At 34.5% G+C, this 15,771-nt stretch overlaps 2 protein-coding genes across 6 annotated transcripts in view; one reads left to right on the top strand and one right to left on the bottom strand.

Moving 5' to 3' along the window:
- LOC133848926 (partitioning defective 3 homolog) overlaps positions 1–1,840 on the top strand; it is a 47,493-nt gene extending 45,653 nt beyond the window's left edge. For all 5 annotated transcript variants that reach the window (XM_062284674.1, XM_062284673.1, XM_062284672.1 and 2 more), the window contains one exon: positions 157–1,840. In XM_062284674.1, coding sequence (XP_062140658.1) covers positions 157–697 — 541 coding nt within the window. In that variant the 3' untranslated portion in view covers positions 698–1,840. The remainder of the gene's footprint in view (positions 1–156) is intronic.
- Positions 1,841–6,554: 4,714 nt separating this feature from the next.
- LOC133848841 (sodium channel protein para) overlaps positions 6,555–15,771 on the bottom strand; it is a 67,365-nt gene continuing 58,148 nt past the window's right edge. The window contains 1 exon segment of the mRNA XM_062284541.1: positions 6,555–14,945. Coding sequence (XP_062140525.1) covers positions 13,785–14,945 — 1,161 coding nt within the window. The 3' untranslated portion in view covers positions 6,555–13,784.

Here is a 15,771-nt window from a genome sequence, read left to right as displayed (position 1 = left end):
CACACACACATACTAATACTAATACACTCCCACACACATAGTAACATACTGCCTGGTTGTAGTTAGCTAATGTTTTTCGTACCTACTAACAACCTGACTTGCTTCTCTCTACTATTTCGCATCGCATCAACTCATTTGTATTATACGCTTTTGCAGTCGACGCCATCAGCATTACCATTCGCAGCGTAGCGCCCGTTCCCAGGACATTAGCATGCATTCAACGTCAAGCCAACAACAGCAGCAGCAACAGCCTCCTCTGCCTTTACCGCCATCGGCAGCAGCCCTTCAGCAGCAATCAAATGGCGGTCTGCGTCCCATGAGCAGCTACTATGAATACGACACTGTGCAGCAGCAACAGCGTGTGGGCAGCATCAAGCACAGCAGCCACAATCACAGCCATGGCTCGCATCAGTTGCACAACGGCAACAACAACTCGACGCCGTCGCCCATCAGCGTCAATGTGGCACAGCCGCATTGGAAGGCAGCCGCATTGAATGGCTTCTCGCCGGCATCGCTCAACAGCAGCGCACGTAGTCGCGGTCCATTTGTGACCCAGGTGACCATACGCGAGCAGAGTGGCATGCCACAGCAGCAACAGCAGCAGCCCACTTATCAGACAGTGCAGAAGGCGCAATCACAGTCTCAGTCGCAATACGGCAGTGCTGCAGGTGCACAGCCGCATGCCTCGAAAGTGTGACTATAGGTGCTGGCGCATGCGCGCGCCACACGCGACGTTCTCGTGGAGAGTCCACACAGCCGCCACTCGGAGCTGAGCGAAGTGGAGGTCTTCTACTATGCCACCGAGTGCTAATCGGATGGGAAGGAGACGTTGTTTAAGACGCGTGTGAGACGCAAGCGGCCGGCAAAGCAATTGTCAAAACTGGCAACCAGTTTGATGCATATTCATATATGAATATATATAAATATTTCTTTTTTTTTTTTTTTGTTTTTAAATTAATGTTCTTTTTATACCCAATTGACAAGGGAAAGTAAGCCCACACACACACACTCTCTTCATCCTCACCACAAATGCATATATTTAAGCTCATATTACAACAAATTCAAATATAATTACAAAAATGAAAGTATTCCATGTAAAGCGCGCAATGCGATGCGCTTAGCTTAATTTAAGCTTACAGTAAGCAACAAAATTGCATTATTCGATCGTCTAACTCTAAGTCAAAGACCATGTAAATACATACACGTATATATTAATAATTTCAATTAAGTTTTGTGAGAGAATCGATAACGAATTCAGTTGAAGCAAGTCTCAAAAACATTTTGTCAAAAGTCAAACAAATGCAACTTTCATCATTTGGATTGTATAAAATAAACAAACGAACTTAAATTTGTCACTTGAAAGGATATCAAATCATGCTGTAAATAACACACACATATATACACAGGCATTACCATTATCATATTTATATATAATAATATCAGTATAGTTATCATAAATCTTTTTTTTTTGTTTAGCTATAAAGCAGTCGCCATTTTGTGTGCAAAAGTGAAAAATTGCAAAGTAAAACTTAAAGTCCATTTAATTAATGTTTTCTTAAATTCATTCTGAATACATTTACAATAAGCTATGATTATAAATATAATAGACCTAAGTTTATATTAGGTACATATAAGCCCAGCGAAATAATTGAACTGGGCGTTTAACGAGATGCGACTTTGGATTAGAAAGTACTTATTAACCATATAATACGATACGATACGATACACATTCAGTAGTACTTATACATTTATTATAATATTTGTGTATTATTTAGTATTTTGTATATTGCAAAATTCTGTTGCAAATTAAATATTTAAGATTCCATATTCTTATCAAGAACTTTGCGTGTTTTCTTTCGAGTTATCACAAGTTATAGTTAAAAGAAATTTGTTTTCGTTTTAAATCCTTCAGGGTCTAGACGTTGCAGCCAGCAGAGATGCAAAAAAAAATCACTTACTTAACTTTAAAAATATCTACATTACAATTTTCATTTTGCGGCCATTTAAAATATGAAAATTGAAATATTCTACCAGGCCAACAGAAGTGGGTAGCAAGTAGCCACGTAGAAAGTCACTTGCTTAGAATCCATATGCGATCCACAAAGCAGCAGGCAATCTCTGAGATGACCCCAAATTTATTGGATTCTTTACAATTGAATTTGCCTAAGGTTGTTGTTGTTGCTGATCTAGTTGTAGTTGTTGTATTTTGAGATGGTATTGTTGTTGTTGTAGTGGTCGATGCTGTTGGTGGCCATTCGATGCTTAAAAGTGTCACTTCAGCAAGTGAAATACTAGGCGAACATAAATCAGCAGTAAGCAGAATTAGAAAAATCATTGAATACCGCCATCTATGAGTCGCTACGAAAACCCACGAAATTTGGTGCACATCCAAAGTATGCAACATAAAATTAGCAAGCAAGCTAAAGAATAAATAATTAGTGTAGCATACTTTCAGAGTGCGCTAAATATAGTCAGATTGTCATAGTTACTTATAGATGGCGCTTTCCCACGATTTTTTTTTAAATGTGCTTGCTGCTGATTTATGTTCTTCTGGTATTTCAGCTACTAACTTGGTACTTTTTTGCCGTTCATAGCTGTTTCAGATGGCCAGGAACAGCAACAGTTGACGGAAAAATAAAATCTAGGGAAACGTGAATCAGCAGCAAGCAGATTTACAAAAAATCGTGGAAAAGCGCCATCTATGAGTTGCTAAGACAAGTAAATTTACAAAAATCATTGAATAGCGCCATCTATAATTTGTTACAATATCGTAAGTTTGTCGTAGCTACTCATAGATGGCGCTTTCTCACGATTTTTTGTAAATCTGCTTGCTGCTGATTTATGTTCGTCTGGTATTTCATCTGCAGACTTGGCACTTTTTCGCCGTTCACGGCTGCTTCAGGTGGCCAAAAACGGCAACAGTTGACGGAAAAAATAAGAACTAGGGAAACATAAATCAACAGCAAGTAGATTTATAAAAATCATTGAATAGCGCCATCTATGAGTTGCCTCGACAATCTGACGATATTTAGTTTGTCGTAGCAACTTATAGATGGCGCTATTCAATGATTTTGGTAAATCTGCTTGCTGCTGATTTATGTTCGCCTAGTATTTCTCTTGTTGAATTGTCACTTTTTAGCCATTCCTCGAGGCATCGAATGGCCACCAACAACAAAAACAGCATTGACTACAATAACAACAACTGCATCTGTGACTACAACAACAACATCAACAACAACAACAAAAAAATCTGACAGCTCTGTGGACAGCTCGAAGGTCTGTTACATTTCGGATCGTATATGTGATTTTCTACGTGGCTACTTGCTGCCAACTTCTGTTGGCCGGGTAGGATATTAAAAATTTGTACAATTTCAGTGGTTGTAAAAGTAAATTTTATTGTATTTTTTAAGCAAGTGATTTGCGCATTTCTGCTTTCTGTTGATTTATATTCGTCTGGTATTTCATCTGTTGACTTGGTACTTTTTTCTGGTCACGGCTGCTTCAGGAGGCCAAGAACGGCAAAAACTTCCTAGTAGGGTAAAAAAAACTAGCAACAAGCAGAGGTACAGAAAGGTATCTACAAAATTAGTGGCGCCATCCATTTTGGACACAATTGAAATCTTAAAATAACCGACAAGAAAAAAAATTTAAAAATAATTTTTATTATTATTTTTGTGTATGTTTTGTTTAAGCTTACAGAAAATCGTGTATACCATAGCCATATCCTATTTGATCCTTGCGTGTCCTACGCCAATCAAAGAGTATTTGTTTTGAAGCTAATTTAAGCATACTTTAATGATGACAAAGTTAATTGTGTTTAATGTTCTGCCGCATTTTATTTCGATCGTCCTTATGGTTCTCGAGTTATATTTTTCATTTAGCCAATGGGATATATGTAATATTACTTGCGTTAATTGCCATTCTATTTGAGCAGTCATGAATCTACTACGAGATCGAAGATCCCTTGTAAACTGCCACTTGGACGAAATGAAACACCAGGCGAACATAAATCAGCAGCAAGCAGAAATAAATACATTAAAAATGGTTTATACTAAAAGTATGCCAAAATAAATTCCACAATTTTAAATTGCATGTGCCGGATTGAACACAATTAACTTTGTCATCCTTAAAGTATGCTTTAAATTAGCTTCAAAATAAATTCTCTGTAAGTTATTTCTCGGACTAAAATGCACACCCTAAAAGTATGCCAAGCTTGGCAGCAAGTTGGTAAGTGGCGTCAATTATGATTTAAATTATCGCCACCTAAAAGTATGCTGCAACAAATGCATAATTTTTGCTGCGGACCTTGTGCGCAAATTTGAAACATAATTAAAACTAAAACTAGAAAAGTTAATAATACGCCATGTTATTTTTTTTTTCATTTGCATAACAAATTCAATTAAATCTCATTTTATTTCAGTTTTGTTTTTTTTTGTATTTTTTGTTTTTTACAATTTATTAAGCTAAAGTGTGAAAAAATTTCGCTTTTAATTTAATATATATATACTTTTTGTTTTTATTACATTACAATATTTTGTTGTTGTTATTCTTTTTTTAAAGTTGGATTTCATTATTATTATTATTATTATTATTTGTTTTCTTCGTTTTTTATAAATTATACATGAATGCAACTTGTTGAGAACTAAAAAAAGCATTAATTATTTATATATAATGAAAATAAAAATGATTTACTTTGTTTTTAGCGCTCTTCGGACATAATTTGTTGTTTTATCATTTTGTTGTTGTTTAATCTGTATGTTCAGTTTTCTCTTTTTGCATTGCGGTTTAAATATAATTAATTCATATTTTTACATTTAGATGTTATTGTGCAGTTGTTGTTGTTGTTGTTTTTGTTTGGGTACTTGTCTTTTTGTTTTGTTGTTGTTTACATTGAATTTAGTTAATTATAATTTTTTGTTTGCGTAACAAACTAATTCAGGCGTCTTTGTATCTTATATTTTGTTTTGTTTTTATTTAAGTTTATCTTCTTTTTGTTTTTTGTTTTATATATAATATATCTAATGTATATATATATATTTATATATATATTTATTTATATATATATAATTTTATAAAAACAATTCATGTTTGTGTTGTTCTTGTTGTTGTTGTTGTGTATTTTGTCATTAATAAAAATTAATACATACAAAATTGTTGTCGCACTGCATTTGTTAAATATTTGATATATGTATATACATTAATATATATATAAATATATACTTATATATATATACATACATATTATATATATATAAATATATATATATATCTATGTATATGTATATTTATTTTACTCTTTTGCTTTTGCTTTGTAGTTGTATTATCAAAAATGGCGCTCAAACTTAATGATCTTGTAGTTTACGAGTATTTAAAAAATCGATAACAATAGTTGTTCATTTTGCTTTTTTTATTTTCATTTCTTTTCTTTTGCTTCTCTTCATATATTTTAGTTTGTTTTATGCATAACATTTTCGAGTTGCGAAAACATTTAGATGTAAGTATGACAGCTTTATTTTGTATCTTTAATTTATTTACTTAGATTTTGTTTTCATATATTTTTGTTATTTTGCTGTAAGAATATTGCTAATAGAAGTAATGTTCGGTGAAAGAAAATATAAATAATTTCAGGAAAAAATGCAACGACCCACATACATATATAGCGAGTCGTGTGTGTGTGTGTGTGTGTCTGTTTGTGTAATGTGTGTGGGTGTGTGTGTGTGTGTGTGTGTCCTGACAAGCAAATGCACAACACATACTCTGTACTGTTATACTGCTACATAAATACATATATTTATATATATATACTCATACATTGTATTATCTTATATATACAGTCGATTTATTTAGTAGAAAAGTGGCGGGTGTCATACATACATACATTATTTTTTTTCGTTTTTGAATTGTTTTTATTCGGTTTTTTCTTTGTGTTGAGCTGCAAATACTATTACAAATATATATAACAGTATAACAATTTTCTTTTGTTTTCTTTTTTCGGGCATGTACAGTCATCTGAACCACTAATCATTTGTAGCCGGGGAAGTTGCTATCAAATCGAGTTGCTCAAAACACTGCGCTCCATTTTGTGTGGAGTTTTTCTTTACTTTGGGGGAGGAGTTGTTTCAATGCGCGTTGAAAGTAATGTCTACATATATATAGATCATACATATGTGTGTAGAATTGGCAACGAAAAAAACCAAACACAGAAAATTGTGTGTTCCCAAGGAACACGACTACTCCTCTCTGCGATTCTCAAAAGGTTAAGCTAAGCGCGCCAACTCTGTATTCATTAGATTTGCCTGTGAGCTTCATTTTTTTCTATTTTGGATGGAGTATGCAATTTTAGTCTGTATCTGTGTGTGTGTGTGTGTATTTGTTGGGGACTCTTTTGTGGGGGGTGAGTGTTCAGTGCTCAAGCGAGAGAAATAAATTTGGTGTTCAATAGAGTAGTCAGACAGCTAGGCAGATGTAGGCATATGTAGGCATATGGCAGGCATATATAAAGTCTTTACAAAGACATCAGTTGTTTCTCACTAATTTATTTTTACCTCATGTACTTCTTTTTTTTCTTTTCTTTTTTTTTTTTTTTTTTTTTTTTTTTTTTTTTTTTTTTCTTTGCTTAAATTGTATTTTGTATATAAAAAAAATATGCTAACGGTGCCTGTGACTCTCATCTTCATTTATTTCATTTTTTTTGCATTTTTTTTGTCGATTTTTCATCAGTTTTTTTGTCAGTGTTTAGAAAAGAATTTCATATGTATATATTTAAATTATTCATTGCTTGCTTGTTTTTGTTGTGTATAATGTATAAATATAAATACATTTTTCTTATTGTTTGTCGTTTGTTTATCGTATCATATCATATCATATCATATATATATTTATGTATATATATTCTCATCTGATATTATTTGAATTTTACCAAGCATTTTCTTGTGACGCTATTTATATTTCATTTTAGCTTTAGGTTTATTAAACTGTCCGTTGCTGCTGCTAATAAACTGCGTATGTGTGCGTGTGTTTGGATTTAGGTGTATGTGTGTGTGTGTGTGTGTGTATCTGTATCTTTAAAAGCAGCTTGTCGCATTTCTCTTGACATCTTGCAGTTTTTTATTAAATTTTTATTTTATTCATTTTTTCAGTCTGTTTTTTTGTTTTTATTTTGTTTTTCTCTGTTGTTCTGTTTTCGTCAATTAATTTAATCGTTTATCGCATTTTTGTTTGTTTGTTTGAATTGGAATGCTTCTCAATGCGCTCAATACACATGGAATGTAAATTGCAAATATTTCGCTGGATGGCAACTTTCATAATTGTTGTTGTTGTTGTGTAGTTCTTGTAGTTGTTGTTGTTGGTTTTTAGCTTGCTCTCTAGGCTTGACTTGCTTCAATTAATTAGGTAATTATTTCTCAGCTGCTTGGCATGGGCATCGCTGTGTATATGTATGTATGTACGTATGTATGCGTGTATGTATGTGTGTGTGTGTGAGCAACATAAGAATATATTCGTAACTAAATCACACCACAAAGGTAACGAAAAATTCCAAAATATATATATAAATATGTCGAAATGTAAAATTTTTATATATAGAATATCTAATTGCAATTGTTTTCATTATTAATCTGTTTTTTTTTTCTTTTGCTGTATTATTATTTATAGCTATGCATAATAACTGGCTGCATTACATTTAAATGTTTTTTGTTTTTTTCTCTTTACAGTTCGTTTTTTTATATAATTTTTCATATATTTTCTTTGAATTAATTTGCTATGCTTCGTTTGATTTTCATTCTTAGATTTGTTTTTTTTTTTATGTAATTAACTAGACTTATGTAATATATTACAAATGTAAATGTACGAGTATAAAGCTAAAGTTGTTGTTCATTTCATTATCTGTATTTTTTTTTCAGTTTGTTTTTTTTTTGTTCATTTTTCTATAGTGATTTGACAAAAAAGCATTTATTTTAATTAACTAATATAATATTCCACGCTTTGATTTAAGTGTACCTAAAAAAAATGTTTGTTTTTTTTTTTGTTTGTTTTCTTTTATGTCGTTTTGGTTTTATTAATTAATTTTTTTTTTATTTTTGTTGTTTTTTTTAAGTTTTTTTTTGTTGCTTTAATTTTGTCGCGCCTGTTCACATATTTTGCGCCGGCACTGTGTACACTGATCTGTGTCTGTTTGCAGTGTGACTGTTGAAGTGTTGTACCAGTGAGCTTGTGTCAGAGTGTGTGTTGTTGTTGACTCTCTTCTGCCGCCTGTGCGCAAATGGCCACAGTGCAGTGACACAGTGCAGGCGGTAAATATTGGTCACACTACGCTTACAAATAACTATGTAAGTTTCTAAGTTTATGCAGATGGATTTTATTGCTCTAGATTTGTAATAAATTTATTTTGCATTATTGTTTTTTTTTTTTTTTTTTTTTTGGGTTTTTTGTTTTTGTTTTGTTGTTGCGTTGTGACCTCATTCAGCAGCACAAAATATGCAATAAGTATTTTATTATAAATAGTTATACTTCATATTCAGTTTTAGGCATGTTCATATTGTATATATATACAATACATGTATATATATATACACATATATACATATATGTCCGTATATATATGTATGTATATATATATATTATATATCTATATATATATATATATTTATTGATTTATTTAATTTATTCTCGTCTAATGGCAATGATGCGCGTGTTGCTTCGAACGTAACCTCGGCACAAAAAATATTTATGCTAAAATATGAAATACTTAGTTCTCCATTTCTTGTAATTTTTGTTTTCCTTTTCACGTTTTACTTTGATAATCATTTAATAATTTATGTCATATTCGTTTAATACTAAACTTTGTTATTTATGATTATTATTGTATTATTAATTCGAATTTATTATTATTGTAATTTTACAATTCTTTTTATAAGAGTTCTTTGCTTTTTCTTGTTGTTCTTGGTTTTCTTTTTCGTTTTTGTCGCATTTGTAGTTCTTGAATCGCATAAGCTTAATTTGTGTACGCTCGTTTTTTTCTTTTTTTTATAACGTCATTTTGTAATGTATTTCTTTTTTCGTTTTCTTTTTTTTTATAATATTTATAGTACTTGTAGTATTCGTTTTTGTTTTGTTTGTTGTTTTTTTTTTTTGGTTTTATTTAATCTCGCCCCGCCCCTCATTTATAACAGTGCACTCAGTAGATATATATATGTTTTTTTTTTGTTATAACTTATGCATTTTGTACGGAATTTCAAACTTAATTTTCTGTTATTAGTTTTCTTTTTTTTAGCATATTTGTTAATTGTTTTTTTGTTGGTTAATTGTTTAGCAATGTGTTCAATTTGTTTGTTATTATATCATAGTTCGTTTCGTGGATTCATATTATTTTTCAAACAGCCAACAAAATGTATAATAATGAAGCTATATTCAAGTCGTTAAACACAATTGGCAATTGGCAAGCGTTGTTGTATTATTTACGTTCTTCTTTCTTTTTTTTTCTTTTTTCGTGAAGTGGGGGGAGAAATTATTAGGTTAAGTTAAGTAACCGGTAAATGAGCCTTTTTCGCTGGAAACGTAGAAGTATGCGTCAAAAGCGTCAAAATCAAAAGAGGCGCTAAGAATACACATATACATATATAGATACCAAAAATGATCAAATTTCAATTTCAATAAGCGAAGGAACTGTTCAGGCTATATCACGCATACGCACTGTGTTGCACTGCTCCATAGAGACGAGCAAACAGTCTGTGCAACGCGTGAACTCGCCTCATGATGGGATATGGATGCTCTTTATATGAATGTATGAAAAGATTGCCTTTAAAACTTCGGGGGGAGTAAACAATAAGCATATACATATTATGTACACAAATATGTATGTAAAAACAAGGATTTTGGTTTTTGATTTGTTGTTTTTTTGGTTTTTGGTTGGTTTTTGCTTGTTGTTCGACTTCGACTTGTTCGTGTTCAATTACAAAGGCAACGCTCAAACTGGTCCCCATAATGTATAATATATGTAAATACTACCACATACAATACATAATATGTATGTATGTATGCATATTAACTCGGTGCTTTTTAAGGTTAGGTTGCAATCGAAAAATGAACGGAAAAGATTGCGGAAGTTGAAGCTCAAATACTAAAATGGAAATTCAAACTGAAATACTGGAATACTGTTATACGCTTGTGATCGAAATAATACATTTATACGGCTTGCAAATTAGAGTCTTTCGATCGATTAGAGAATAAGGAAAATAATTGACGTACAATTGAATTGAAATAATGTATTGAAGCTTAACGTTTGTCTTTGCCTTGGGTGTGGATTTCAAATGTTTTTGCTACGTTCTCTCAATTTCATTTTACATAATTTCGTTGATCTCTATGCGTGTAGTAGTGTGTGTGTGTGTGTGTGTAAGTGTAGGATCAATTTTACAGACACGTTCAAGTCAGTTTGGAAGAAGAAGAAGGCAGTGTGTTCAAAGCACGTGTGTGTGTGTGTGTGTATGTGAGTGATTCTTCCGTTTGTTCTCGAAACACAGAAGAGAGACAGAGCGACAGACTAAGAGACAGACGGAGAGAGACAGAGAGAGAGAGAGAGAGCAAGTGAGCTGACGCTAGGGTTTGTACTATTTATAAGGTAAGTCGAGTATGTTTCAAATGTTTTGTGTGTGTGTGTTTCTACTATTCTTTGATAGAACTTAAAGAGGCGCTTCCTTCATTTGTTTCCCTTCCATTTCATTTCAGTTGGCAATAGCAAAGCATGTGAGTGTATAGTGTGTGTTTGTGAGTGTGTGTATTAGTGAGTGTGTGTGTGTGTGTGTGTGGGGTGAGTTGTGCTTAGTTATGTGTTTAGTGCGCAATGGAACCTCATATTGTATTTTACAAATGTATTTTATTGGATAATTAACTGCAGTTTCGCATCTCGTTAACTCATCCATTGTTAGTTGCTTTTTACCTCTTGGAATCGCATCTCAAATTAATAGAACAACCAAAAAGATCTAATACAAAATCAATTAACACAAAATGTTTCGCTAGTTTTTTGAAGCAAAATGTTACACACTAAGTCAAAGCGAAGCGAAACGCAGCGAAATCAAACGAGGCGAAATTTAAGCAAAACGAAACGAAACGAAGCGAAATGAAACGTAACGTAAGGCGGCGAATGCGATGCGATGCAAAAGCAATTTTGTTTTTGTTCGCTACACAAAGCAATCAAGCAAAAAATCTTCTTTTTCATTGCATTTTTTTCTTTTTTTTTCGGTTTTTTTTTTTGTTTTTGATTTAATTGAATACTATTTATACTTATACATGTACGCATATATATGTATGTATATATTTTAAAATTTTAAGTTTTGTTCGTCAATTATTAGGTTTTTGTTTTCGCTTAAGTTTCGCTTGCATTTTGTTGACTTTTCACTGCACTTTACATATTTTCGGTTTTGGGTTGTAGCTTTTTGTGTTTATTTTGTTTGCTTGTTTGCTAGTTAAGGATTGAGAAAAAGACGAATGAGTTGTTAAAAAAGAGAACACGTTCATCAAATAAAACTCTCGATTGTACACTCTTTGTGCTCCATTGTTTTTCTTTTTGTTTTGGGTTTTTGGTAAGTTTTTTTTTTGTTTTGTTTCTTTTAATTTTTTGGTTTTTGCTTCTCTCACACGCTTTCTTTGAAAGCAAATTTAAGTTTTGGTTTTTTGCATTTGTTCATTCATTTATTGTTTACATTTAACTCAGCACCTTTGTTGCTCTGCTTTGCATCTTACATTGTCAGTATTGTATTTGCTTTTGCTTTGCTTTTGTTTTTGCGTTTGCTTTTGCCTTTGCATTTGCTTTTTGTTGTTGTTGGTCTTAAATGACCTCACTTCACTCATGTGATATTTTGCACAGTTTTCTTCGTTTCTTCGTTGAGTTTTCTATCGCTCTCTCTCGTTCTACCTATTTTATTTTAGTTAATTGAATGTCATTGTTCATTTCGGTTTCCGTTTCAGTATCATTTTGATATATAGTATATACTTTTTGTTATTTTACGATTTTTCTGTTGTTTTTTGTTGTTGTTCTGTTTAGTTCCGTTACATATTTAGCTCATGCGCCCCAGCTCCAATGTAAATGTTTCTCTCAGAGTGTGTGTTTGTGTGTGTGTATATTTTTCGATTGTGTGTCTGTGTGTGTGAGTGTGGGGATTGTGAGTGCGGTACAGTTTGTCAGCACTGTTGATTGTTATTATGGATTTGTTGTTTTTGTTTTGCTTTGTTTTCTTGTTTGTTGTTGTATAGTTGGTGCATGTGTCTCGAAATGTGGTTATGTATGCTTTTGACTTATTGCTAATTGCCGCCGCTTCATTCCAAGAAATCTCTCTTCAACTTACGTTTATGACGTCATCGCATAAACGTATCATAATCTAACATGTGTGGGTGTCTCAGTGTTTCGATTGATCCAGACAAATAAAAAATACAAAAAGGAATAAATTCGCTTCAACATATTGCTATAATGTTTAATGACTCGATAGGCACGCCGAAATTCGAAATTCGAAATTGGGAATCGATTTGAAATTTAGCTGCAAATGAAAACTCTGTAAGGTATACTATATATTTCGATATTATGTAATTTCTTGTTATAGTTGTAGTTGTTGTTGTTGTTGTTGAGTTGACAAACACTCGCTAAGTCGTTAGTGTCTGTTATGTTTTCTTTTTGTTTTGTGCGTGAAATGTTCTCGAATGTTTTTCGCTATATTGTGATATTTCTCATTAGTATTTTATTTTTCGTATTGCTTTTTATGGCAGTTCTTCAGACACGGTTGGTAATCAACATCATTTTGAATGTTCAAATGTGTGTAAAATGTCAATGTACAAAATACTATTTACGTAATCCATGCAAATTGGTGTTTGACTTCATTTCTTCATTATTTTGAGTAATCGATTATTAATTGTAGTTTAATTATGTTTATGTTTTTATGTTTATGGAATATGCTATGCCGTTGCTCTTTTGCTTTTGCTTTGCTCACTTCTTCTGTAGTTATATTCGCACTTTTCTTTTGTTATGGATTGGATTAGCAATAAAAAAGAAAACTATAAAGTTGTAGCTTCTTAACGAGAATTGAAATTGAATATTTGTTAATATTTTTGTGGCTGTGTGTGAAGTGTGTGTTGTATGTTATATTATGTCGCTTAAGTTACGATGATGAGAATTCATTGGATTGCATCTATTAGTATATAATTAGTTAAATAGGCCAATTGTGAATTGTTTTTTACTAAGGTTAACGGTTAAGGTATTTGGATGCAATTCAATTGATTTGTTTCGATTGGTGTTTGTTTGTTTTCGGTATAACTACGAGCCTGCTTACAAATTTAATTACTTTGTGTTTTTCTTTTTTTGGGTTTCATTTTTCTTATTTGCTTAATTATGATTGTTGTTTGTTGTAGTTGTAGTTGTAGTTGGTGTTTGTTGTTGTTGTTGTTGTTTGTTGTGCTTACTTTGAGAACTGAATTAACTTAAATGTAGACACTTGCTGCTGTCGTCAATCGTCCTTCGTCGTTGTCCTAGTTGTTGTTGTTGTTGGTGTTGAGTTGCTGCCTGTTGTTTGCTGTTGTTGTTTGTTATATTTGTTTGTTTTCGTATTTTGTTATCTATAGCAGAAAATTATGCTTGTTGTTTGCTGTTGTTGTTCGCTGTACCTGTTGCTCACTGTTGTTTGTTATGCTGCTGTTGTTGTTCGCTGTTTTCTTTGTAGCCGCTCTCAGCCGACATCAGTTGCTGTTGCTGCTGTTGTTGTTGCTGCTGCTGTTGGTGTTGCTGTTGTCCGCTGATGCTGCTCCTAATACTCGCGTGCGTCTTGGAGGGGGGGGCGAGGCCTGGCTCAGACATCTGCCGTGCGCGATGTTATGCTCGGCGATCGCGAGTGTATTACAACCTTGTGGCCGTTTTTTGTCACAAAACCATCGCTCTCGACGAGAACGGCCGTCTGGCGACCGGCGCTGCCGCCACTGCCGGCGCTCTGGCCACCGGGACTGCCGCCACCGCCGCCACTGCCGCCGCCACCTTCCGTTGGACTATTTACATTGCTCTTCTGGGGCTCATCGCCAGCGGCGGCATCGATTGCTGCTGCTGCTGCTGCTGCCGCATCGCCAGCGGCATCTGGATCATCATTGTAAACACCTCCGCCCCCATCGTGGGCGGCATTCTCATCACCTTCGCCACCGCCACCGCCATTACCACTGGCAGCAGCAGCACCATCACCGGGATCACCATCACCATTGATGGTGGCATCCCCTCCTGCGCCATCTTCTCCTCCACCTCCTTCACCATCAGGTGCATCGCCATCGGGATCAGCATCATCGCCACCGCCGCCTTCGGCTCGCGTCTTGTGCTTGCGCCACGCATGCTGAATGAGACGGGCACAGTACTCCTCTCGCTGGCGCCAGAGGGTCGAGGATACGGGCTCGTAGCCCTCGGTGTCGGGTCGGGCGGCAATTTCACCGATCTCGCCCGTCTCCTCGATGGGATTGCCTTTGCGCGCGAAAAAGTCTTTGGTGAGTGCGTCGAGTATGTCGACACAGTACATGAGATCACCGCGACAGATGGGTATGTCCATCGATATGATTTTGTACTTGTTGGGCTTGTGGATCTGCAGCGGGGGCTCGAGCACATCCAAGAATTCGCTCAACTGATCGTAGCGTATGTATTGTGTGCCCTCGGGATCGAATTGCTGCCAGATCTCATAGTACATATCGTAATCGTCGTCGGTGAGACCCTCTTGCACATCCTCGGTGGCCTGACTATAGTTCTCAAGAATGACAGCAATGTACATATTAATAACTATCAAAAAGCTTATAACTAGATATGAGAGGAGAAACGTTATTCCAACGGTCGCTGAACCACAATTGCCCGGATAGCCTTTGTCGTTGTCGGGTGGATCGCATGCTTCCTCATTGATAATGGCGTCGAGTACACCATCCCAACCGGCTGAGGTGGACATCTGCCAAGTCAAGTCAAGTTTCGATATATCGATATAGTTTTTTCGTTTTATTTTTCGATTTTTTTTTTTTTTTTTGTAAGTTTAGCGCATGCGCAAAATGCAATGGAATATATCGAATGTGTGTTGAATCGTTCGTGTGGAACGATCAACGTTCGATAACGTTTGCGTTTTCGTTTTGTCATCGATATCGAGGTCGATGTCGATTTCGATTTCGAAACGCATGTCGACGGCAGGCAGTTGTGCGGTTGGTTTGGTGTTTTTTTGGGTTATGTTTTTGGTTGTTTGTAGTTTTGTATTTGTTGTTTTTTGGTGGTTTCGTTCATTTATCGTTTTATTTTGTCGTGTCGTGTGTGTTTGTTTGTGTGTGTGTGTGTGTGTTTGTGGGCAGTGAAAGAGAAGTTTAAGACAGAAGATACAATAACAAGAAGAGTCATTAGTCAAACGTTAGGTTAATGGATCACTTGGTTAAGCAAAACTAAGTAAGTAGGTATGAGACAAATAGTTGAAGAAGTTTTAGTTGTAATAGTTGTAGTAGTAGTAGTAGTAGTAGTATAAGTTGCAGTAGTATAAGTAACTGTTGTAACTGTAGTAGTTGTTGTACTTGTTGTTGGTGTAGCATACAATTTACAGTTGTGTGTTCTTGTAACTCGATAACAACGATCGCTTGCTACGTGTGTGTGTGTGTTCGTGTATGTGTCTGTGTGTGTGGTGTGTGGAGAGGAGGGCGATTGGCCAATTGGCCAACAAACAGTTATGTACAATTCGGAGGGGTCGGGCCGACTACACAAGTAGCGGTAAATGCAAGCTTTCGTTACGTTTTTGAGGT

Source organism: Drosophila sulfurigaster, chromosome X (genome assembly GCF_023558435.1).
Source record: "Drosophila sulfurigaster albostrigata strain 15112-1811.04 chromosome X, ASM2355843v2, whole genome shotgun sequence".
In the NCBI taxonomy this organism is placed as follows: Eukaryota; Metazoa; Arthropoda; class Insecta; order Diptera; family Drosophilidae; genus Drosophila; species Drosophila sulfurigaster.
The sequence above is the reverse complement of the archived record's forward strand: the minus strand, read 5'-3'. Positions and strand labels throughout refer to the sequence as shown.